The sequence below is a fragment of the Pomacea canaliculata genome, linkage group LG3 (assembly GCF_003073045.1).
Source record: "Pomacea canaliculata isolate SZHN2017 linkage group LG3, ASM307304v1, whole genome shotgun sequence".
Taxonomy (NCBI): Eukaryota; Metazoa; Mollusca; class Gastropoda; order Architaenioglossa; family Ampullariidae; genus Pomacea; species Pomacea canaliculata.
This window is the reverse complement of record NC_037592.1, coordinates 7,851,182-7,874,841: the sequence shown is the minus strand read 5'-3', so window position 1 is coordinate 7,874,841 and position 23,660 is coordinate 7,851,182. Positions and strand designations below refer to the sequence as shown.

Sequence of the window (23,660 nt, the reverse complement as noted above, 5' to 3'; positions counted from 1 at the left end):
AATTGATCTGCAATAACCAGGGTCCATTTCCATCCATAGTTCCCTGGGTCAGAGTGGCAATCAATGCAAGCGAAACACCCTTTTATAATCAGCTGTCTGCACACTTTTAGCACTCAAGCCAGGTTCTTCTTAATCAAGAGCAACTTTCAGTGATCATCCTAAGAACACTGAATATCTTGTCAAGTTTCTTTTTTTATGAGAGAGGAATCTTCAGTATCTTTTACCATGTGCTTCATGAAAAGAAAAGAAATTTCTTCATTAAAAAAATACTAAACTACAAAATATTTGCCTCCTGCCATTTAAAAGGTAAAAAATTTTGAAAAGCATTTCTCTTTGCTTTCACACACACACCGAGGAGAAAAAAACAAACTCAAAAATTCCTAAATGTCAGGGCACCACACCAGTTTTAAGTTTTACTCAATATCTGAAAACTTCTGTAAAACTTCATGTTTTTAACATGAGACTTGGTCCCTATAAAAGCTAGTGTGGAGATCATTCCAGACGGATGAAACTACCCTCAAAATCAATCTATCTGACAGTTTGGTTTATCATCCGTCAACCTGATCACACACCACACCCAACAGAGTGCTAGGCTTCTGGTTCTGACATAAAGTCAGTCTTTCAGTTGTCACAACATGACATCCTGGGGCACTCTCCTAGTTTTCTAGGACAGAGATATCAGAAGATCTTTCAATGTAAATTTCTTTCATATTTATTTTCCACTAGCCAACAATCTTCTGCTGCAGACACTCCAAGGAGTTGAATCAAATGGCACATCTTCAATATCAGCCCTTAATCCATCAAGCAAATAAATGAAGTTTAAATGGAAAGCGAGATCTTAAAAGGACAAGAAACTTTTTTACCCATCCACAAAATAACAAAAATGAACTAAGTGGCCTCTGCTTTTAAAGTATACAGAAGTAAACATATAGTGTGAAAGTACCAGTCATATAAAAAATGTGGCTAATCCATTTAATCAGTTTCCAGTAGACAGAAGAACTGTGATGAAGTCTACTAAGGTGATAAGCCAGATGCTACTCAACAAACCCTCTTCCCCATCCCATGACAGGTAAAAGGTTTTCTATACTACAATAAAAAATAGTAAAACCGAAAAAGTATAATAATCAACTGCAGAAGTAACAAAAATTGGATTGTGATCACGTTATGCCATGGCTCTTCCTCGTCATCTGTCGTGTTCGTTTGTCGTTCAAACAAAGAACTTGGTTTTTAGACACTTTTACTCATCTGTCTCGAATGTATTGAACAAAAGTAGGAAGCAACTTATTGGATAAAAATCAAAATGAAAACATTAAACCAAAGCAAAATAACATTTAAATCCGGCAAGTCGGCATTCGTGTTCAGCAATCTCTGTTTACAAGTGTTTTCTGGCCTCAGCTGAAGAACAGGTGAGAGGTCATGTCTCATGATTTGAACTACCAGATACAACATGTAAGCTCTAAAATAAAACCTCTTACGGATGAAACTAAAAACAAACGACTTAACTCACCCTGGCCTTCAGGAGTTTGTTCTTGAATCTCCAAATTTCAGCGGTTTATCACGTATATCCGACATACAATGGATGTTGATCACTGTTGCTGTATCGTACGATATTTGTGTCACTGACTACAAATGGAAACTTGAGGCACAAAACCACATTACTCATAACCGGAAGTTGCAATCCTTATACCTTGCAAAAATAGTCCTACAAGAAATACTTAATTCTTTGAGTTACATTTTTCTCTTCACGTAAAGAAATTTGGAAATAAAGAAAATGAGTATGATTTATTCTAATTCATTTTGATATTTTAACAAAAAAAATTTTGGATAGTCCCACAGTTCAACAGAGGACAACTTCCGATATCTTCGGCAAGCTGAAGAGGGTAAGTTTCGATGTTATTTCTCAGTCTTAAATGTTTTGTGGGTACTAAATAAAGATTTAAGCATTGTTTGTTTTAATTTATGTATACAGATGTGTTGATTTCTATTTATTATAGTAATTCATACCTCACCACAGCCGCGATATTTTCTCTACCCATTAGTTTCGAAATTGAATAGCTTATGAAAAGTTTGTGTTGTTGTTATTTTTCATGATCCTGATTTATGAACTCTTATTAAAGGAGCTGCTGATGCAAACAGAAAGTGAAATAAGACCAGTATATCTCAGGACTAATAGACAAAAACAAAAGCACGGTATGTATTTTTGTACAAAGTACAAAGTTTACTCATATATATTATAAATGTTTATATATAGCTGGTCTTTAAAATAACATGCAGTAAATAATATAGTGAAATATACAGTGAAATAATATACAGTAATATACAGTGAAATAATATACAGCAATCTCTCACCACTGCGCGCTTCACCTTTCGCGGCTTAACTATTTCGCGGATTTTGATAAGAAATTAATGGGGAAAATGATTGGCGGATCTACTCTTCTTCCCTTATTTTTCTGTGAAATTCGATCAGTAGAAAAAATACACATTTTATGCATTTTTAGATGAAAAAAGCCCAAAGTGTATAAAATATATTACTATACAATTTTGTACATTATATGTGAGATTTTGTTGGTTTATTGTTCTATTACAGGTACTATATTCCTCTACAGTATGGTACATATTATGTGCTTGTTCTTTTATTTACTGCAAAGGTACAACACATGCACAGAACAGTGTGGGAATGGTTATTAAGGAAACGGGAAAGGTTTGTGTAGCATAAAAGTATGGGGGAGAGTTTGTAAAGCATTATTATAGTGTATAAATACATAAATAAATATACCATTTCTATTTCGCGGATTTTCGGTTATTGCGGGTGGTTCTGGAACACATCTTACGCAATAAACCAGGGATTACTGTATATATATAAAAACATGATTAGACCACGGGCATGTAATATAAGTTCATGATCAGATGACGTGACAGAGATTTGCAACATTGGATTTTTCTGTTTCACATCTAGTTTAAATTGATAGTTGTACATAGTATTCTTGTCAAGATATTTTCAAACTATTCTATCAATTTTCATTAAATATTAATGTAAGATGTGTAATAAGCAGTAAGTTAAGTGATATCGAATCCACCATTTTGTTGCATTTAATATTAGTCATGGTTAAAATATGTTGCTAATCTGTGTTGATGGATACAGTATGATTTTATTTTTTATTCAGGATTTAGGCAGAGTTGAAAGATTCATGGTACAGATTCTTATGGTCTCATAAATCTATATCCTGGAAAATGGATGCTGTTAAGTCTGTGGAAAAAGAAAAGAGCCCAGATAAATGTTCGCCTCGACTTGCTTCTGAAAATAGTAAACAAGCAGCAGAGTCAAAAGCTAGTAGATCACATGACTCTGACAAAGAAGAAAGTCGTACCAGCGCAAATAGCACTTCAGAAAAATCCCATAGCAAGCAATCATCAGATTCCTCTCCAGAAAAGAAGCGTAAAGTGGAGCAGATATCAGAAGAAGAGCAAAAAGAACATGCACGAAAGAAGGAAAGGCAAGAAGAAGAGCGTATCAAAATGCAGTGAGTATAATGAAAATGATTTTGCAAAGGGCAAGACTGAAAGTGAAAATTTTCTTTGCAAAAAGTAACTTCTGTGGTTGCCCTTCTGAGATTACTAAACAAAATACACATTATATTGGTATAGATTACTTAAGTAAAACTGATACCTGTTATCTTTACATTATTGTCTTATTGAGTTTGTTGTCTCAATTGCTTCATCATAATTTCAGTGTTGTTCTCCTTTTTTTTTTTTTTTTAATAGAGTTCTTGTCTCCAACTTCACAGAGGAGCAGTTAAACAGATATGAAATGTACAGACGAGCAGCATTTCCAAAGGCAGCAGTCAAACGTGTGAGTATTTTAAATGACTACACTATCATCTCACGTGTTTTCACCCTTTTGATTTTTTGCTTAGGCTATTTTACATCCACATATACTAGCTATTAGAGCATCGCATTTAATTTAAAATGTCAACAGTCATAAGTTAACTATTCTTGTCTTCACAAATGTGTGCATGCAGAAGCTCATACACAGAAATTTCTTTATAATAATTATGACAACAGTCAATTATAGCCTATTATAATAGGCTTAAAATATTTGTAGTAGAATTTTCTTTGTTGCATATCCACAGCTTATGCAGTCCATCACAGGCAGTGGTGTCTCGCAGAATGTGGTCATTGCCATGTCTGGAATCTCTAAAGTGTTTGTTGGCGAGGTTGTGGAAGAAGGTGATATTAAATCAGTCAATCCATGCACCAACACATCCATTTCTGCTCATTTATAGTGGCGTTAGCTACAAAATGAGCATTATTTTTTTTAAAGTTTTTATGAGCGATTGTCTCAGGATGTGTATTAAGTAATCTGTTAAGAACAATATCTGGTGTAATAGGTGTAAAATACAATTAAGCCATCCCTTCTTGCATGTAAGTTTGTTTTTAATCTATCACACGCAAAGCCATGGATTAGAGACTTGGAACTAAATAAAAGTAAGGTGACCAGACGTTTCGGGGGCGAAAGCGGGACACGTGCCGATGATGGTGTCGTCACCGTCAAAGAACGCAGAAAAAAGTGATTTTTACAGACAACTGGGACATTTGATGGACTTGCTAGAAAGCCAGAAAGCGGGACATTGGGCGTCCCGCCCGATGAGCAGGCGGGACAAGAGGTCAAAAGCGGGACTGTCCCGCCTAATGCGGGACGTCTGGTCACCTTAATAAAAGCGAAAGAGCTCTGCTGATGCGATTGGCACACAGAGATAATTTTGTCAGACAACTGTTAAAGAGAGGTAATCCTATGTTGAAGGCGTTTTTTTAAATGTTGACTTGTCTTCTCATGATGCTGTCATCGGATGATAAACACGAAATATTTAAAGAGTGTGTGTAGAGATCTGTATAAATTAACAAGTTCAGGTTGTGATTAAAATTTCTTGTCTACAACACTTTATGGATATACTTTTACACTGCATATTTTGGGTGAAATTTGCAAATATCCTGTAAATTTATGTTCCTTAGCTTTGGATGTGATGGAGAGCTGGGGAGAAACTGGACCTATACAACCTAAACATCTTCGTGAGGCTGTCCGTCGTCTGAAGCAGCGTGGACTGGTACCCAACACAAAGACTAAAAAAGTTCTGTTCAATACATGACAAGTACTTTGTATGTGAGATCTGGATAAATTTTGTTGTGGATGTATGTGAAAGATGAACATTAGTGTTTAGTTCTTGCTAAAGGATTGAGTGAAGAGACTGCAGCTTTATTTGTAATGTTGTGGTGACAAAATGAATATTTTTACATAGCATTTTGCATGGAATAGCATGGAATAAAGTGTGCAGAGCAAAAATTACTAAAAAAATTTCTTATGGTGAGAAGACTTCTCAGAAGGTAGGTGGAGATCTGCATACATTCTAAAGTCTAGAATCATCAAAATATAATATCAAGGTCTTTTTATGTCAGGTAATGTTTTTTTAGTGGGTAGATGAAATCAGTTTTTCTGGTAACAGAAATCCATTTCGTAAAAATTATGCCAGGTAGCCATTTTATCTTCTGAGAATTCTGTTCAGTTTTTTCATTTTTAATAAGCTAATTTTTCAAACGTTAAGATATCACAAAAACTGCAACTGCACTGAGGGATTAATATAAAAATTCATCAATGATAATAACAATACTTTATTCATCTTTGCAGAAATAATGTGTCACCAGGATTCACCATTACAGTACAGTGACAGTCACACCTCATTTACAGCTTCACACACAAATTCTATGCAGCAGAAATTGTGACACAAGACAAATGACTTTTCAGTAAGATTTATTTATTTATGTACACATCAATGAATAAAAGGGATATAATGTAAATATTACTTCAATATGTATATTCACACAGCTTTATAATTGGTTCAAGACTGTTGTCTCTTAAAATGTCAAAATATCGTTGCCACAGTACCCCATTAAAAGAACATGCTTGTTTAAAAACTTGTAGGAAATTGAGGTTTGTGCTGGGTTCACAACATTGTCATACATAAATATAGTTTAAAAAAAATTAAATAATATAAACAGGGTCTCCATAAACTGGTTACATGGAAACCAAATTAATTAATGTCACACCTGAGCATAGATGCCTCATGCAGGTGGTGGTAGGAGGGGATAAGGGGGAAGAAATTTCCTAGCTCAGACACCATTCTACTATGAAAACGAAAAGGCTCTGAACTCTTTTTTTTTTTGTAAAAGCCTAACTATAGTGTCTTTAAAGCTCTAGTTACAATCTGTCCCTAAACATCTGCCAAAAGACTTCAGAGTTAAGAAAATGGTGTAAAAGTACAGTTTTGACGTTGCACTAATTTTTATAAGTTAAGGGTGCATATCCTAGTTGTCACAAGAACAGCAAACTCCATGCATTTTCCAATCTTATCCGTTTGTCACCTTTCAGTCAAATACCTGTATCTGCCATCAGAAGAGAGTTTTCCAGTCACAGGCCAATAAAGCCTTTATCCTGCAATTCTATTCCACAGTCCCGCCCACCAACACCATAGTTACTAACCCTTCTCTTTACAAAAAGCATTTAATCACAACCTACTTAAGTCACAGATTTATATGCCACTACCTCCCCATCATTAGCTGTCAAATATATATTTAGAAACACATAAAAATACAATAAAAGTATGATAAACCTACATCTTAATTGAAACATTTGATCATGCTAAGTTTCAGCAGTATTATAATGAGGTAATCATAGTAAATCTTTTACACCATTTTCTTGTATCTAAAAAAATTATTACTTAAACTTTGCATATTAAACATTTTATTAAGAGATCAAAGACTGTTACAGGGAAAGTTTGTGATGCATAGCATGCAAAATATGAGCTGCACCTAATATATAAACCCTCTTTCAAAATATTCTTTTTAAACTGTGGTCATTTCAGTTTTGGGTGATGTTATCACTTATGCCTTATACAAACCCAACAAGTATGAAAATCCATTTTGAACACAGTTTTATATAGCTTTGCATTGAATGTGCACTGAAGGGTCTCGTGTTGAAACTCCGTGTTACCAACAATTATTTCTCCCACACACGATGGTTAAATGTGCTAAGACTGTATTTTTTTTTATAGATATGCATGCAAACACACTGTCCATTCAGTAAAAGGTAATGAACTAATGGACATAGCTTTGAACTGCCTGTTTATGTGTCATTCAACTGTAATATCAAGAAGGTGTGTGCATCCAACAAGTTTTGAAGCTTAGTCAATTATTTAATCAGTATCTGTTGTAAAACTAACAGAGAAAATGCACAGCCTGTGTCTATGTTAATATTAAGTGCTCATAATTCACAGTGTTAATACAGTTTTGAGTAACCTACTGGCTTGAATGACTTGACTAAAGCTCAATAGGACTAACAGATCAATGGCAGAATTTTAAATAACAGCATCAATGAACCTTATATACAAATAGATATAAGACATCAAGGGCTGACTTTTAACACAATGTTTAGCAGATGATGAGTACTGTTTACAATGGAATATCATGGGGTAAACATTTACACTATACAATCAGCTGTAAGTGATGCACTTTATCTCGTACAGCCCATTGGGCCAAACAAGAAAACACCTAGATTTCATAACACAAAAAAATCTCAAACGATGATCAGTGAATGTGCAAACAGTTTTAAATGCTCAGACTTCATCTGCCTTCAAAACAATTCTGATTAAAATTGGAGCAGGATGAGAAGTGTCAACTTGTGAATAAATCTCCACTCACATGATAAGAACAAGATTGAAGAACTCATGTTTTAACAGCAAGTGAATATTGTCTATGACTTTTTAAAAAAAGCACCTTTAGTTTACTAGATATGAAGAGATTAATTTATAAACACTGTGACACACACATATGACCACTCAACCAGAGTTTATATTCAAAATTAGTTTTATGACTTTGTTAAGTGCAGTGTTTCAATACACTATCAATTCCTTTGCCACATGTTCAATTGCACAGTACAATTCTGATCAAACTTTAGTAAAACAGGCTTAAAGAATGCTTGTGAATGCTGAAGTGATGCTTTAAAGCATACCTGATTTTCATCAGCATATAATTCAATGTTTTTGCTTTAAATCTTTTTCATTCATTCTTGCACATTAACTTTCTTATGACGGTGCGAAGATTTGAGTTCAAAACACGTTATTTTGATTTTGTGAGTGGGACAGAAGCAACTAGGGGAGACCACTATACAGAGTGAGATACACATACAATAAAGGAAGGTGTGCATGTGTTTGTGCACAAAAGTAATAATGTACATGAATTTAAAAATAATTTTAAACAAAGTAAGTTTTTCCAGCCAATACTGGTCATTGCACAAACAAGTCTGAAATCAGAGTTACAGGTATGAAAAAAATATATGCAACATATGTAAACATGCCTATATTTTCTTAAAAATTAATGAAAAAAATACAGATCAACTTCAAGGAAACAATTCCTTCTGTACAGAATGCCACAAAGGAAAAAAATCATAATACTCAAAGATATTTCAAAAAAATGGAGACCAGACAACTAAAATTGTAATAGGTAGCAGTGACTGAAGCAGCAATGGATGCAAGGCTTTCAGCACAATAACAGCCTTGTTGACTTCTGGAGTACTCCACTTACAATGATTCTAGAACATTTGAGAGTGTATTTACATTGCCTGAAATTAACAGCATTGCAATTTTTGGCAAGAACATACTACTAAAGAAATTTTCTTCTCCCCATCGTTTATTTATCTATTTTTTTGTTGCAATAAGGTAACGCTGAAACGATCACTCTTGCTTCACTGAAGCAAATGGCCTGAAAACTCTAGACCTTCGGTCAAAGTGTAGATGCCCAGAGATGTATTCCAGATGACTTTTATAATCTAAACTCTGATCTTGTGTTTGTATACGGATGACTTCCTCTACCTGACTATCAACTACAGATAAGGAGATGCCAAACTGAGCAGCATAGTAGGTGACCATGATGATCTGGTGAGCAAAGGGGACGCTGAAGCGAAAAAGATCTACAGCGATGGTCAGATCAGAGATCATGAAGCAGAGTGCACCTGCACAGCCACACAGCTTCGTCCAAGTCCACAGGTCATCAAAAAACTGTACCCGGGCAACGGCACGCCACCCCATTACGCAGATCAAGATCAGGTAGAATGGTGCAAGGTATTCCATCATCCCAGTCATACCTGGCTTCAGGTAGCTGTAAACAAGGAAACCAAGCAGCACAAAGACTGCTCCAGCATATGGACTGAATGGTCTAAACCCAAAAGCCTTTGCATAAGAGAACTGTGCAATTGCAAACATTAAAAGACCACATTCAAAGTTCATATATGCGTGCTTCCACACAAGAAATGCATCGCCAATGCAGGAGGATATGAGCCCTATTAGAATTAGGCGGGAGTACCGATAATACTCATTCAGGCTCATTCCATGCAGCAGAACGAAGAGTATCAGCGAAACAATTGGTAGGCATTTAGCAATGCAAAAGAAGACTGATGACCGCTCTGCATCTCCAAACAACACGAAGTAGATGGAGACAGTTTTGAAGAATGGTACCAGCTTTGGGCCGACACACTTGAGCTGAAACATAGCAAAGTAAGACATGGAATGTAATCTCAGGCTCACAACTAGTAAATCACTGGTAGAATCAGCAAGATAACAGCCTACCTGATCCTCCAGGGTATATATTTATTTTAAACAACAGAAAGTAGAGCTGTTAATGATTACAATAAATAATACATTTGTTCCTGGAATACAGTGATCCACCAAAAATTGTTGAATCTTTTATTCCCAAATCATTCTGTACATCAATTGTGTGCTTATTCTTACTCAGAAAATTAAATTCTTTGTACATGACTGACTCAATAATACATCAAAGTCTGAAATTAAAATGGTAATGAAAACACAAACTGGCAAGTCAGCATCTAGAAATGAAAACTCATTCAGTTAGGTTTGAAACAAGATGACACTGTTCTACCAGCCTTAGGTAAAGGTTGGCCCCTAACTTTTTGATTGTTGGGGAGTGAGAGACCTCACTTTTCTTGGGACAAGCTTTTTTGTGAGGGTATTTCCCATCTTCTCTCCCTTACTACTCTACCTTCTCCAACCCCTTTGGAGTCAGATACCCATTCTGGACTTGGGCTAATTGCTGCATCACATAGAGTATTAAACCTATGCGCCTCTAGGTGCAAAAGCAAGTGCTTTTAACGACCTGGAAATTCACTTCCCGTCTACAATCTTAAACATTCTGGTAGCCACTTGACATTCAACAAACTGATATGCTTCAGGTATCTGTTCTGACAAGTACCATGAATTTTTACTTCCCTGCTCAATTTCCAAATAAATCAACACATTTCAAACACTATTCTATATTGACCAAAACTACATCAAGGCCTGCAAATGAAACAGTAAATTCATGGCAGCAGTGTACAGAGGGTTTTGGCATCCTGGATGAATGAAGCAAAATGGAGACCTGGTTTGTTTAAACATTGCTCATTTCATGAAGGACAAAGGAAAATTTGAAAGACATACTTAATTGCTGTTAATTTAAAATGAAAAGTAGAGAATTATTAGGAGAATAAAAAAATTAAAGAGCAGAAATGTAATTTTATATTCATCTAATATTCTTATCCCAAATAAAGCCAACCATAGCAATAACCGTGTGTGGTGGTTAAACCCACCCAGATCTACTCTGTCCAGTCCTCACCAAATTTAGCTGGAATACACCTTCCAGGGATTATATTGGGTTCATGCTCCAGATTTGTTTTCCCCATCGTGTTACAAATGGCTCCAAATGAAAGCAAAAAAACCCCAAAAAAACCTGCTACACTGAGTATACTTGGGCAACATCATAATCTGATATCCTAGGATAGAATCTGAAACAAAGTCTGAGGGAGTGAGTAGAAGGGGTAATTGGTGTTTTACTCTGAGCAAAGCTGGAGTGAGTAGAAGGGGTGCCCAGCACAGCTTTGTTTTCACCCCTTCCACTAAAAACGATTGTCGGTATCTCTTGCCTCATTCCTTCTAATCTGCTCCGCGCCAGTGAGATAGTTCGCCACTGAGCAAAGGTCAACAAGTAATGGTCGTTCGCGATTTACATTGTCGTTCACACTAGCAAACAGCTTTCAACAGTATCAGCAGGAAAAAGTTAGGTGGGCGAACGGAGGGCCACATCCGGGCTCTTCAATCCGTGAAGTACGTGCACGTGCCCTTGGGTTTGGAGACTAAAAACCCCGTGACAGTCGCATGAGGCAAGTGGTGGGATGGATGGGTGGCTATAGTGTGCGATCTTTGACCTTCCGCGAAAGTGCATGACGCACAATTATGTGTCACTCAAAGAAGAGACATCTTTATATATTCCTGCTTGAATAGCCAAACACATTGCGAATAATGTCCTATTGATTCTGTAAAAACAAAGTTGGGTGGTTCGAGGGTGAGTGGGCTTAAAGTGCAGCGCAACCAGGCTTTCCCTTTCAGTACGAACTGGGCTTTCTTTCTATACAATTTTATAAAGTTAACCGGATGGTATGAGATACTGTCTGTATATCTGCTTCTACTTAAACATAGTGTAATAGGAAACAGGGTTATTTATATGTTCTTGAACAATCAACTAGCTGTGGCAGCGATGGTGACATCATCAGTTCAAGTTCTCACGTGCCCGTGTGTGCAAGCTGCTACCTTTAATTAGTGATGAAAAATAAACCTCATCGCTGGGGTACTTGGCAAAGTTCGAAAATATAGGGAGATGTACGGAAAAGGGAGGGAGGACAGGGCGGATGAGCTGAAGCAGAACCCATTTTTCGAGCTGCTGGCCCTTCCCACGTGACACAAACCCTCTCCGACCGTCACAATGACAGGCATTGGACCCACTTTCCCGACACCGACACGCATGGCAAGTGGAGTCAGCAAGTGCTCCAGCCGGTCTGTCAGCCGATGAGCATGAGTGCTTTTTTATTTTCAAAGGCGCTTTGAATGACGAACTATGAAATAAAGGTCAAGTTGAACAAACAAGATGCCAACGTCCAATGAGCAAGGCGGCGTCAAATGTATAGACAGGAATGAATTGGATGAGGTACCATATGCCTGTGCCAAGTAGAAACAACTTTGTGACTGCCAATCCGGAGATCAGCTACAGCAAAAACTACAAAAAAAGTTTTACAAACAACTCATCCAAGTACAGAGCGACACTTTCATACGTGGACCAAACGGGTTATTATTAAGATTATCAAACTACATCACGCTGTGATTAGGCACAGAATCTAAATTTAGTCATATGGGGTAAGAGGTGTCGTTTGGTGGGAACTGGTATTTTTCAACGAGCCAGCAGCTAAGTTAAATCAAAAACAAAGCCATGTAATGTACTAGGGGAAAAAAAAGCTTTCCTAGACGAGATACGAACACTGGACACCCGATCCAAATCGTATTGGTGACATCGGCTTAACCAGTTTGCTACCTGGCCGCCAAAGAGGTCTGCGAATTTTTGGCAAAAGCAAGTCATTGCCACTCTGAGGATTTCTGATTTTTTTTAAATTATTATTATTAACGAGTAAACCACCATGCTGTATTTTCGCAAACGCGGTGTAATATGACCGACAGAAAGAACACGAGCCAACGTCAGCATACAAATACCAGGACTGCTAAAATGTCGAACTGCGGTGGTTGCATACGCGCCTTCAAATCTCCATATCTTGCTTAATGGCCCTAAGGTTATGTGATGTGTGGAAAGAGATGAAAGAACATGCAAGCGAGACTACGTGCAGCAGATCCACTGAAGACACGAGACTGTGTAGGCAAGTAACCACACACACAGGCTGCAGGCCATGAACAATTGCACATCGATCTGCCAGCCCCTGCGTCATTCACAGACCACACACCTACAGCAGCTTTGTCAAACCATAAAATGGCGGAAGGCACTGCTGCAGGCGGTTGCGATGACCCGATGGTGGGGGAACTCTGGTCTTCGATCGTTCCTTTCCATGAAGACACTTTCGGAATCATTTTTGTTTGTTTTTGGAATAAACCATCTGCTATAGTTGCCACATTTTGGCGTAGCTTTATGGCTTCGACCTAGTGTGACCGGTTAACAATGTATTTTTATACAACTCAGTTTATTTTACCAAAAAAAGTCCGATAGCACTTGTAAGGACAAGACTGTCATTTTGAGTTTTGCCTTCTCTTCTCTCCAGTTTTCGCAGAAAGGTTGACTATGTTTCTCAAGTCAAATTTAGCTATTTTAGCATGAGACTTCATAGCATTAAAAACGATTGCAATTCCTTGCAAACTGTGTAGTAATGAGCAACATTCCGAATCATCTAAATAAATAAATGAATAAAGGTCAAGTTCGGATCAAATCTTCATTGCGACAGTTTTCTTGGTGAGAAGAAATCAAAGAAAATATTTTTGTCCAGATTGGACGATAATCATCTTTGTAGAGGGTTGACAAGATCACCTCTGTCATACGACTCTGTCCTACCGTATGAAACCGGCTTTAGATGCTGCGTTGTTGCTCAGTGTTGCAAGGCTTGTAGGTAGCGTTGCTGACTAGTATGACCAAGGACGTGTATAGGGATATAAGTTCGTAGTATGACTATGACTGTCACTGACAGCAGTTGAGTGAAACTGCACCCCTTAACTCCCATAAATATTCACACACACACACACTAGATTTCCGCGTCCAGTTTACGAGGACAACAAACATCGATCGACTTTGCGGGGGAAAAGGTCACTTTATTCACCTCCCGCCCCTCCCCGCCCCGCCCCTACTTTGCAACCCTTCCCCGCCTAAATGTTGGTTCGCTTTTCTGTCAGCAAGCTGGACACGCAAGTTTCAATCGACAATGGAGCACATCCCATAAAAAAGCAAATCAACAATGAAATGTCAGACGAAACTTCAGGAACGATATGTCACTATCGTCGTCCTCGTCCATGTTCACATAGAGCAGAGCAGCAAGTACTTGACAATGACATATACAGTATATAAACGTATTCTCCGAGAAAAAAAAAACAAAGCCGATTTCGATAGAACGAAGAAAAGGTAGGCCTCATACTTTGTGTGGTTAGTGCCCTCGAATTCTAAATAGCCGGTTCGAGGTTCGCTTGGACAATAGGCAGACATATACTATGCTCAGAGCTGGGACTGGAAAATTTCTTGCCAATTCGGCAGCAATGGGTAATTCATTTAATTTATTCGTTCATCTCTTGACTGGTGCTACTGGTCCGCCGTTATTATCGTCGGGGGGAAACAATCGGACAGACGCAGTGGCTGACAAGCTTGGCACTTAGGCTTGTCTTGAGTGGTGGTGAGCAGGTCCTGTAAAACTCGACCAATCGACTCCTCTATGGTTGCAAGCCAGTTCTTCCTCTGTCCACTAAGGTACCCTGAAGGTCTTAGATACTTGATCTGGGTCACACAGCCAAAACAGTGTTCATTATTGCCTTGACTGGTACCGGTCGTTTGGAGGAGGTGGGAGAGCTTATGGACAGACATGGCAGTCGATGGCCCGCTACTTACGCCGGTGTTGGGCGATAGTGAGCAGGTCCTACACAGGACGTCTGGGCATACATATCGCCAAAACAATTTTTCGAAATGTGTACTTAGTTTACCTCTTTAAACAATTTTATTTTTTTAAAAACTGAGGAAAAGTATCACGAAGATTGAAACTTTTATACATGACATGTGAGTTTCTATATTTACACGACTAATGAGTTTCTGAATTTTAGTGAACAGTTTCTGTATTTATACATTTATTTGTAAACAAATTTCCTTGTCACATAGCGTTCAAGTCCACTTAGCACACTCTATCTGAACACACGAAAAAACGACGTAAAGAAAATATTTATAAGGGCTACAAAGAAAACAAAAGAGCAAGACAGGGAGGCAGATGTTTCAATTGTTGATGGCACCAGCTGTCTACTGCAGTCGCTTAAAGTACTGTTTAAATAATATTTCACATGTGGCATCCGATCTCATAGCTTATGAAATCTATATCATCACAGGTGTGTGTTTGAAAACAACTTGCTGTTGATTGAACGGTGCGACATATTTCCATCATTAGCAAGGCTTTCTGTGTGATCTAGTGACAATACATTAAGAAGCGGGAAATTAACAGCAATGTAGCTGTGATTTATATGAATCATGAGCAATCATTTACAACATGTTGTAACGCCATGCGGTTCATCTATGTCAGGGGTGGGCAATTAATTTTCTCAAGGGGCAGCATGAGAAATTGGGATGGTTTTAGAGGGCCGGACTAATATAGTTAACTCAGTTTAACCCAATACTGTATATACAGTATATATACCCGCGGGCCGGCCTTTGCCCAGGTCTGATCTATGTGCTCCCTCAGTGCTTGCTCCCAAGGCAAGTTAAACTGCCTAGTTAGCCTCGTGGTATAACCTGGGCTGCTAGGATATGGCATTGTCCTCTAGCAGAGTCCTCGTCTTAAGGCCACACAGCAGGACTGAAACCAGGAGGGACTGGTGCAGGAGGAGGTTGACACTGGCAGCAAATACGATGTTTCTGCGCCAAGCAATGAGTAGCTAAAATGAATTGGAAAACCTTGGGTTCCGACGACCGCTTATTATGTTCTAAACACTGTGAATCAGTTACAGCTAATTACATATTATTATAGCTCATTTTTATCACGGCAGCTAGACTTGAAGTTATTTATCTTTTCGTAAGACACCAAAGTAGCATCTCATTCTGTGGATGTGTAGGAGTTGGGTGGTTCCAACAATTACCGGATCATTAAGAAGATTGGGAAAAGCGGGGTGGGTGGGTGGATAGAGATGATGGGGTAGAAAAAAACTGTTTGTAAAATTGGAACGCGTGCAGGTGTTACAATTTAATTATGGTGATGGCTTCGCTTCGCCGTACCTGTTGACACATAAGACGAAAGTGTCATTCCCACCGCTGTGCCACGTGCATCAATATTGGTGGACGTGGACCCTTCACAATGTGTCAGCGCTCAGGCTATTCGGGTCAGGGCTAAAGATACATTTCCCCTGTAAATGCCTTACATAAAAATCTTCTTTAATACCAGCACCAAACACCCTCACCCCCTCGCAATGCATGGAATTTGTCACGGGCTTTCATTTCCTTTAGTAGTCATCCAAAGCCCTGCAGTTAAAAAAAAAAAGTTGGTAAGCCCCCCAGAGATGATAATTGGTGATTGTGGCGGAGAATACAAAGGTGATTCATAGAACCTTTATGTGGCAGTGGCAGAATAAATGAATGCAAGTGGTTCATCATGTCTAGGGTTTTCCAACCCCCTCCTTCCACTTCCTTTACCTCTCCTAATAAGTCATGTGCTCATTTAATCTAGAAAGCTGCTGAGTAGGCAGGAAGTGTTTTCCAGCCACAGGCTTCGAACAAGCAATAAACCATTTGATTCAGTCAAATGCTCTTACCACTAGTCTTCCGAACTTTTCCAATTGAAAGAACGGCGAATACAAACTGGCGGCTAATGATTCTTGTCTAACTTTTTTTTTTAACTACATTGGCTTAATTTTAGCCAAACTGGAAATTTCTTAGTCATGGTGAACCAGAGATCATACTAACCTTCTGGTTGGTGTGCTCTCTGTTCAATTGCACTCAGCTCTCATCGCGTGTAAGTGGTGTGTCCGCTTAGTTGGACTGAAAATTCCCTTCTGACATATGCTTTCATGGCTATGACATTTCTCACTCACATGTACATGATCCCCCACTCCTCCATTTCTTCGCTTTGTCGAAAGTGCGCGAGCAACGATGAGCACGTGCAAACAGCGTTTAACAGCCAGTGTGACATCTTCTCATCCCACCCTGACCCCAAACACACCTTCAATTTCTACACAACATCTTTCACGTTTGATGACAAGGAACATTCAACAGCATCTTCTACCCCTTCGCGTCTCTTATCACATCCATCTCGTCGATTTGTGACATTTCTATCGACGACAAACAGTGATGATCTTCGTCCTTCCGCCAGGTCCCACCACATCCACTTGCCTGGAGCTCTCTTCATGCTGACTCCAAAGCTATTTCTATAAAGTCTATATTTGTTGCCTACGGACTTTGAAACCTATCGCGTCCTCTGTGCGTCTTTGAGTCGTCCGAAAGTCGAAACGTTGTGCTCCATTATGTTAATCACAGGCTGCAAAGATTTAATTCACCAACTTCCGCTTTTAATCTAATTGTCAAGGGATAATTATAATTAAAGTCATAAAACTAAGCCTACACGAATTTGCCGTGGTAGATTGTTCTGGCAACTCTTTAGGTCTGGTTGATGATCTGCCTTTGATTATCAAAGTCTGGTACACTCTTTCAAATGACTAGTATGCACTATGTTCATGATATAGATATTATTTCTAAAAAATCTGATTGACTAATTTGCTTCCGCTCTCCAGATCCAAGCCTACAAACATCTATCGCCATAAGCAGAGTGCACCCTACTGAAAACTAGTTCCAGATCAGCGGTGCGATGCCTGTATATCCTCTCGGAAACTGCTTGGACACATTATAAGTGCTATGTACTCATTCCTTGCCAGAATAATTAAGCATAATATATTCCACTTAGCCTTAGACAGTCACCTATTTCTGAATCAACTTTAAATGTCCAGCCAAATATGTGCCAAGGGCTTTCAGTCACATGACCTGTGGAATTATAGTTTAAGTATCTGCATCTTGCGTAAGCAACTGAAAAGCTGGTTTTTTACTTTCTGGATGTGCTGCACATAACGCAGTTCAAATAAATCTGACACTCAGTTAAAGGAATCAGTCTTTTTTTTTCATGTTCTGTTTCTAAGACAAGTGTTCTAGTTGTTAATGTTTTGACAGAAATTACAAGCTTTTAAAAGTTTTATGATTTTTGAATGTTTATGATTGTTTCAAATATTTTAAATTGAAACAAAGACTGGCCTGTTAAAATACATTCATAGCTTTTAAACTGTACATTGCTTTTGTTTATTAAAGCACATCTGCAGATAACGCTGTTGAAGCCATACATTTTTTTTTCCTTTGTTGCTAGGTGTAGAAGGATGTGAAAATACTAAACTTCCCTCCTTGTAATCAACAGTGGCATACGGATCACTTTATATTTTCAGATACCTTTGTGCCCCAGCACCAACATATACAACCAGAGAGAATAAGGTAGACCTGACAAGAATTTGGTAAAGACAAATGTGGTGATAACATAGATATGTAACCATGCTACACTGCACCATTCAGGTTAAAAATTCATGTATATACTGATTAAGAGTGAAAGGAAGATATCTGATTAACTTTGTAATGCAGTTTTCTTCTACATATTCTTTTGCATTTTTTTTCAGTTTATTGGCTATATCAAGAGTAATAGATTTATCAGACTAGTAATTTTAAGAATACTCAAAGTCTCATCATGTGAATAAATCAGCATTGTTTAAACATGGAAATTTTTACTGGCCTGCAGCTTAGAAAGAACATGAACCTATTTCCTGTGAATATGTTATGCAAATAGGTTTGCTGTTAAGACGTATTAACATCACCTCATGAACATTTACAGCTGATCGCAGCCTTTGAAATTGTCTATGTGCATATATTAAAATATAAAATTAATAAATATACAAAAAATGCTGTGACGAATTAGTGTTTTCATGACTTAATTATCTTAATCTTAATGCGCGTGAGCAAAGTTCAAACTATACAGTTTACAATGCATGGTACGATCATAAAAGATATTAAAATGTATGTAAAATTGATTACTTGTGCTCCTGTAATTTAAATTTTTCGTTGTGAAAGTGTAATTCCATATCTATCAATTTTACTCTATTCCAATGCCGATGGTTATATTATCGATCTATGCCTACGGTTTAAATACAATCTGTGATGTTCATAGAATGTATGATATTCTCCATATACTTCTCAAAACTAAATGAAATCAGCAAATAAAATGATAGTTTTAACATATCTAGTGCGACCTGTACTTGTAACAATATGTGGATGTGACAAATGCTGTCAGAATTCGTCTGCTTTCATATATTTATCAGCACATATATCATGTGTGTGTAGGAGAGGGGGTTAATGAGTGTAATTAACTATAAATACAATCAAATATATCGAACGCAGTGATGTCAGATAAAACTATGAGTAATTCATCCACTTGAACGTTTCGCTGTGTGAGACAAAGAAGATTGAGGTGACCGACTTTTCGCAGAATGTAATCTATTATTTATAATGATGTCGTCTTGTATGAAAATAAGCTGAAACCTCCACACAAATTCTACTGAACCAAAAATCGTTTTAAACAGTATACATTCATAGCTTGTACTCACCACGTTCAGTGGTTTTGTCATTTTTGATATCCGTGGTGATGTTACAGGTGAAGTAAAAGATGCTTGCTCGAACGTTGTCGTCTGCACTTCTACTGTCAGCTGTTTGCCTCTGGTCTTGTTTACATCAAGATACTATTTCTAGAAGGAGTACGTCACAAGCATGGTCACGGGACAAGGACGACAAGACGACGAAATTTGATTGGCAGCTTCATCAAATATTTGCCCAATGGTAGAAGCACTTCTAACGTACCTGTGGACTTGTGTACTTCCCATGAATAGATGGCGCTGGCGTCTCGAGAAGAGGAAGTTGACATTTTCGTGCGCTAGAGGCCTGTATCATGTACCGATACGGCACGCAAATAAGTGTATGTAACTTCTCAGTGGATTCTTGATCATAAACATGGGTAAAGATCAAGAACTTTTAGAGGCCGCAAGGACGGGCAACCTCCAAGCCGTCAGAACCATTCTGTCAGGAAAGTCTCCTCGAGCCTCGACCAGCAGTGGAGGACTCACAGGCAGTTTGAGGAGGTGCTTTACGAAACATTTTGTACTTGAATAACAGACGAGATAAGTTGACTGAATCACACATTGCCCACTGTCTTACAACAACTTTATCTGACCCTCCGACGCACGCAGTTAGATACTCTAAAACGCTGTTGCATAGATTGTGTTAAATCATAAGTGCATTTTTGTTGAATTTGTCGTCTGCATGGATTTGAATGGTGGTTGCTAGTAATTATTAAAGAATGAGAATAATCTAGAACCAAGCAGTTTAATTTGTTGAGCATCGATAAGACAGGTTTTGATTAAGTATTTTGGTAATATTATTTATAAACGATACATAAATAGGATCGAATTTCCAAGCATGCTATGTTAAAAAAAGAGACGTTTTGTAATACAGGTTATTAAAGCTTACTGGAAATAGTAGAAACAGTAAGCATAATTTACCAATTGGTTTCGGATATTTAATGTTAGTTCTAGCACCTGGCCCCATATACATGTAAAACTAATGTTACCTGCTACTCATGGATGGCTATTTGAGACCAATGATGCAGTAGGTTGATATGCACTTACTTTTGTATAATATAAAATACCCACACAATAAGGAAAAAGTTTTAAGAGTTATATGTCTGTAATAATAGTATGTTATGGGTTGTGCATGAATGTTTATAACAGTTTGTTGCATTTCATTTCAGCTTGTTGGCTTTAAAACATGTAAATGTCAACTGTACAGACAACAATGGAGAGACACCATTACACTTAGCAGCCTTGAATGGTCATATGTAAGCAAACTTTACCATTCAAATCTCATGAAATAATTCAGTTGAGAAATTTTAGACCTTTTGTGTGGACATAAATTGATAATGTTTACTAGTATTTCGTTGCATTTCATCGCATCAAAACTGCCTCCTCTTTTTCATACATTTTTGTCAAGGAATGTTTCTTGTGATAGTGCTGTAAAATGATCAGTGCAACAGGTTCATGAGATTATGTCTAGTACCAGAAAGTAATTGCAGTTTATTCTCTACTTTAGCTTTTCAGATCCAGTAGCATAAAAGTCTTTCACTTCATGTTTGTGCTGGATAGAAAATTGCCTAATCATAAAAAATTGTGTTTGACTTTTGCTTGTCACTATAGTTAAAAATTACAGATGTAGAGAAATTAATATTAATTTGTTTAACATAATTATTCTTAGGTGTTTGTTATAAAGAAACCATTAGAAGGAATACTGCATATATAGGTATATATATATGGGTTAAAAATAGCTTAAAATCCTATGTATGTGAGTCAGACAGTGAGCTTGTGTAATGTTCATGTACTTATTTAGCATGCTCATTGAGTTCATAACTTCCTTCTCTGCAATCTGCATACATATAATGGTAACTAGTTCTGTTGCTTTGAATCATAAATCACTGTAAATAGCATGCAGACCTTTAAACCTTTGAACATTTCAAGGGTAGAAATATCTTAGTAACAGCAAATGTGATAATGTTTGTTGGGTCTGTAGGAGCAGTGATCTTACTTTTTAAGGCTATTTCCTAGGAAAATATAAGGTACGAAGAAGGATCATGATGCAAAGTTAAAAAAAAAACTTTTTACATTTTACTTTATAGCTTATTAAGAATCCAATGCAGATTCACTAATGCTAACATATGCATAGCATGGGGAAACATAATAAACATGTGACCAGAGGTAAACTTTAAAGTCTTCACTAGGTCTCTTGATGTCTGTACATTTTTTAATGCATTTTTATAATGTGTAATCAACCTAGCAATTTGTTAGATTTTTGTATATCATTGAGTGATTTCTTACTGAAGATTTTTGATGTAAACTTTAGTATTTCATAAAGGAAAAGATCACATATTCTTGGGCTTATGTTTTGTATAATCCATACCATTACCAGAACACAAAGATGTGGTGCAGATTTCAGGAGAAAATAGTCAAGGTGCGCTTCTTGCTTCACTGTCAGTAATTATCGTGTATAATCATAAATTTCAGAGTAAATAACCATTCAAAGTTTGAAGTTTCAGAATAAATTGTATGTCCTTCAGAAGGGCTGCTTTTGAAGATTGCTTTTAGTTTCTAGATAAATAGCAGGTTTTGTCACCATCATTTCCTGCATGCGAAACATGGCCAAGTATGCTTAGAATTTTGTCAGAAGGATGTCCTTTGTTCTCATCTGTGCTGCTTCTTGTATGTCAAGTATTCACATAGACTGGCTCACACTTTGGTTCCTTCACACAGGCTGTAGGGTGTGGACTGCCGTGACTTGTATTTCATGGTATTTCTGATATAAATATGCTTATCATGTTAATGTTCTGATATAAACATATCATGTTAAACATGTTGAGAGGGGGAGAGGGAGGAAAAAAGTAATGTGCTTAATTGGAAGTAGTTGCTTGGTGCACCAGATGAATGATCATTTGTAAAAGCAATTTTCTGAGAGTAGTATGGTGTAAATAGAATAATGCAACTATTTCATAAAATAAAAAGCAAAATATTATAATTACTTCTTTTGACTGACTGATGATTGTCATTTCTAGTATTCTGATATATGACAAGTCTTTAAGTGACTTGTCTTGTACAATTTACTTGTCATTCTTTGTACTTTTCATAATGGAGTAGTTGTTGCTACAATTTCCATTTAATAAGTTTAAATAATTATTATAAGTACGCTACTTTCATCACAGGTAGCATCAGCCTGTTTAGGAATGTGAAGATTCATATGGACATGTATTTTGCATATTTGCTTGGATGTACACACACATAAGCACACCAAATCACTTTTATACATTTGTCAGTAGTATAAGCTGTTATAAAATCATTGTGAACAGCAGATGGAGCACTGTATAAAATAATTCAAGATCAAAAGGCGATGCTTAACTAATAAGATGAATGTTACACTAGTTATAGCAGTTACACAGTTAAAGACTGAACTTTCAGCCTCTGAAGGAAACAGTAAAGGTACTTGTGAGATCAGATGGAACAGTTAGTCACTGCTGGGGTACCTGGCACCATCGAATAACGTTGAATTGTTCTTTCTCGCCCTAAGAAAGTTTGGCCTTTAAGTTGGAGCTTGCTGATAATCGTCTTCAGTTACTCCCAGAAGACTGATAACTGACTATCACATTGTGTGAAAAATTATGAGAAGCTGAAAACTACTGAAGGGGAGAAATCTATCCCATTTAAAACAGAAATGACACCATTCCAATCTGTGACTGTGATGGAAAAACAAGGTGGCAACAGGGGTGAAGAAAAAAATCTCACCTCTGTGATTTCAGGGAGAGAAGCAAGTGAAACTAACAAGCATGACACAGAAACCAGGAAAAAAGCAAAAAATGAGATTGAGAGGAGTAATATAAGGAAACTGAAAGAAGAAAAAAAGCAGAAAAGTGGTGTGGAAGTCTTATGGACAGAGAAGGAAATATGTTTAAATAAGTTGTCATTATTACCCAGTCAAAACAGAAAGTTCTCACAAAAGTTTCACAAAAATATTCTGTAAAACATTGCTTGTGGGTGTATTGCAATAGACACACAGTAACAGAAGAAGCCATTAAGCATGGCAGCTGGTCCTTGAGAAGTGAAACTACAGTCCGTACAGTCTTCTCAGAAAAGTTAACAAGAATTGAGAGGTGGTCCAGTCGCGCAATGGTTAGCACCTGTCAGTGCAGTGAGGATTGACTTCCCTGGGTTCAGATCTCATCTTAGGCAGGCTGTTTTTTTTCTGCATGAGGCATCTGTTTACAGGTCTGGCTGCTTTGCTGTGATATAGCCTTAGTACCTGACTCAGCATAAAACACCAATTCCCTTACCCCCCCTCTCCTGCCCAAACAAGAATTGACCAGTAAGACTAACGGAAAGATCAAGAAA

General features: G+C 37.4%; 4 protein-coding genes across 11 annotated transcripts in view; 2 read left to right on the top strand and 2 right to left on the bottom strand.

Moving 5' to 3' along the window:
- The window catches only part of LOC112559390 (serine/threonine-protein kinase 38-like), a 53,426-nt gene extending 51,764 nt beyond the window's left edge, over positions 1 to 1,662 (bottom strand). For both annotated transcript variants that reach the window (XM_025230606.1, XM_025230607.1), the window contains exon 1: positions 1,508 to 1,662. The gene's annotated coding sequence lies outside the window, so the exon portion shown is untranslated. The remainder of the gene's footprint in view (positions 1 to 1,507) is intronic.
- Positions 1,663 to 1,831: 169 nt separating this feature from the next.
- LOC112559392 (transcription initiation factor TFIID subunit 11-like) lies at positions 1,832 to 5,350 on the top strand. The gene is made up of 5 exons (XM_025230609.1): positions 1,832 to 1,880; positions 3,172 to 3,521; positions 3,763 to 3,850; positions 4,131 to 4,227; positions 5,011 to 5,350. Exons 2-5 carry the CDS (start codon positions 3,232 to 3,234, stop codon positions 5,142 to 5,144), a joined length of 609 nt encoding a protein of 202 aa, XP_025086394.1. The 5' UTR covers positions 1,832 to 1,880; positions 3,172 to 3,231; the 3' UTR covers positions 5,145 to 5,350.
- A 436-nt stretch (positions 5,351 to 5,786) lies between these two features.
- Positions 5,787 to 19,457, bottom strand: LOC112559391 (lysoplasmalogenase-like protein TMEM86A). The gene is made up of 2 exons (XM_025230608.1): positions 19,290 to 19,457; positions 5,787 to 9,584 (listed from the first exon to the last, which is right to left on the bottom strand). The coding sequence occupies exons 1-2, from the start codon at positions 19,308 to 19,310 to the stop codon at positions 8,781 to 8,783; spliced, it is 825 nt and encodes a 274-aa protein (XP_025086393.1). The 5' UTR covers positions 19,311 to 19,457; the 3' UTR covers positions 5,787 to 8,780.
- A 99-nt stretch (positions 19,458 to 19,556) lies between these two features.
- The window catches only part of LOC112559389 (ankyrin repeat and SAM domain-containing protein 1A-like), a 79,650-nt gene continuing 75,546 nt past the window's right edge, over positions 19,557 to 23,660 (top strand). For 6 of the 7 annotated variants that reach the window (XM_025230601.1, XM_025230600.1, XM_025230599.1 and 3 more), the window contains exons 1-2: positions 19,557 to 19,817; positions 20,486 to 20,572. In XM_025230601.1, coding sequence (XP_025086386.1) covers positions 19,690 to 19,817; positions 20,486 to 20,572 — 215 coding nt within the window. In that variant the 5' untranslated portion in view covers positions 19,557 to 19,689. Of the gene's footprint in view, positions 19,818 to 20,485; positions 20,573 to 21,937; positions 22,072 to 23,660 lie in introns of those variants that run through there. The other variant, XM_025230605.1, reaches the window with a different exon arrangement.

Excerpts from the sequence above, each read along its gene's own strand:
- LOC112559392 (XM_025230609.1), top strand. The coding sequence starts at position 3,232 with ATGGATGCTGTTAAGTCTGTGGAAAAAGAAAAGAGCCCAGATAAATGT. Across the intron at positions 3,851-4,130 it reads CAAAGGCAGCAGTCAAACGT|CTTATGCAGTCCATCACAGG; the intron begins GTGAGTATTTTA and ends GCATATCCACAG. Across the intron at positions 4,228-5,010 it reads TGGCGAGGTTGTGGAAGAAG|CTTTGGATGTGATGGAGAGC; the intron begins GTGATATTAAAT and ends TATGTTCCTTAG.
- LOC112559391 (XM_025230608.1), bottom strand. The coding sequence starts at position 19,310 with ATGACAAAACCACTGAACGTG. Across the intron at positions 9,585-19,289 it reads TGACAAAACCACTGAACGTG|CTCAAGTGTGTCGGCCCAAA; the intron begins GTGAGTACAAGC and ends GCTATGTTTCAG.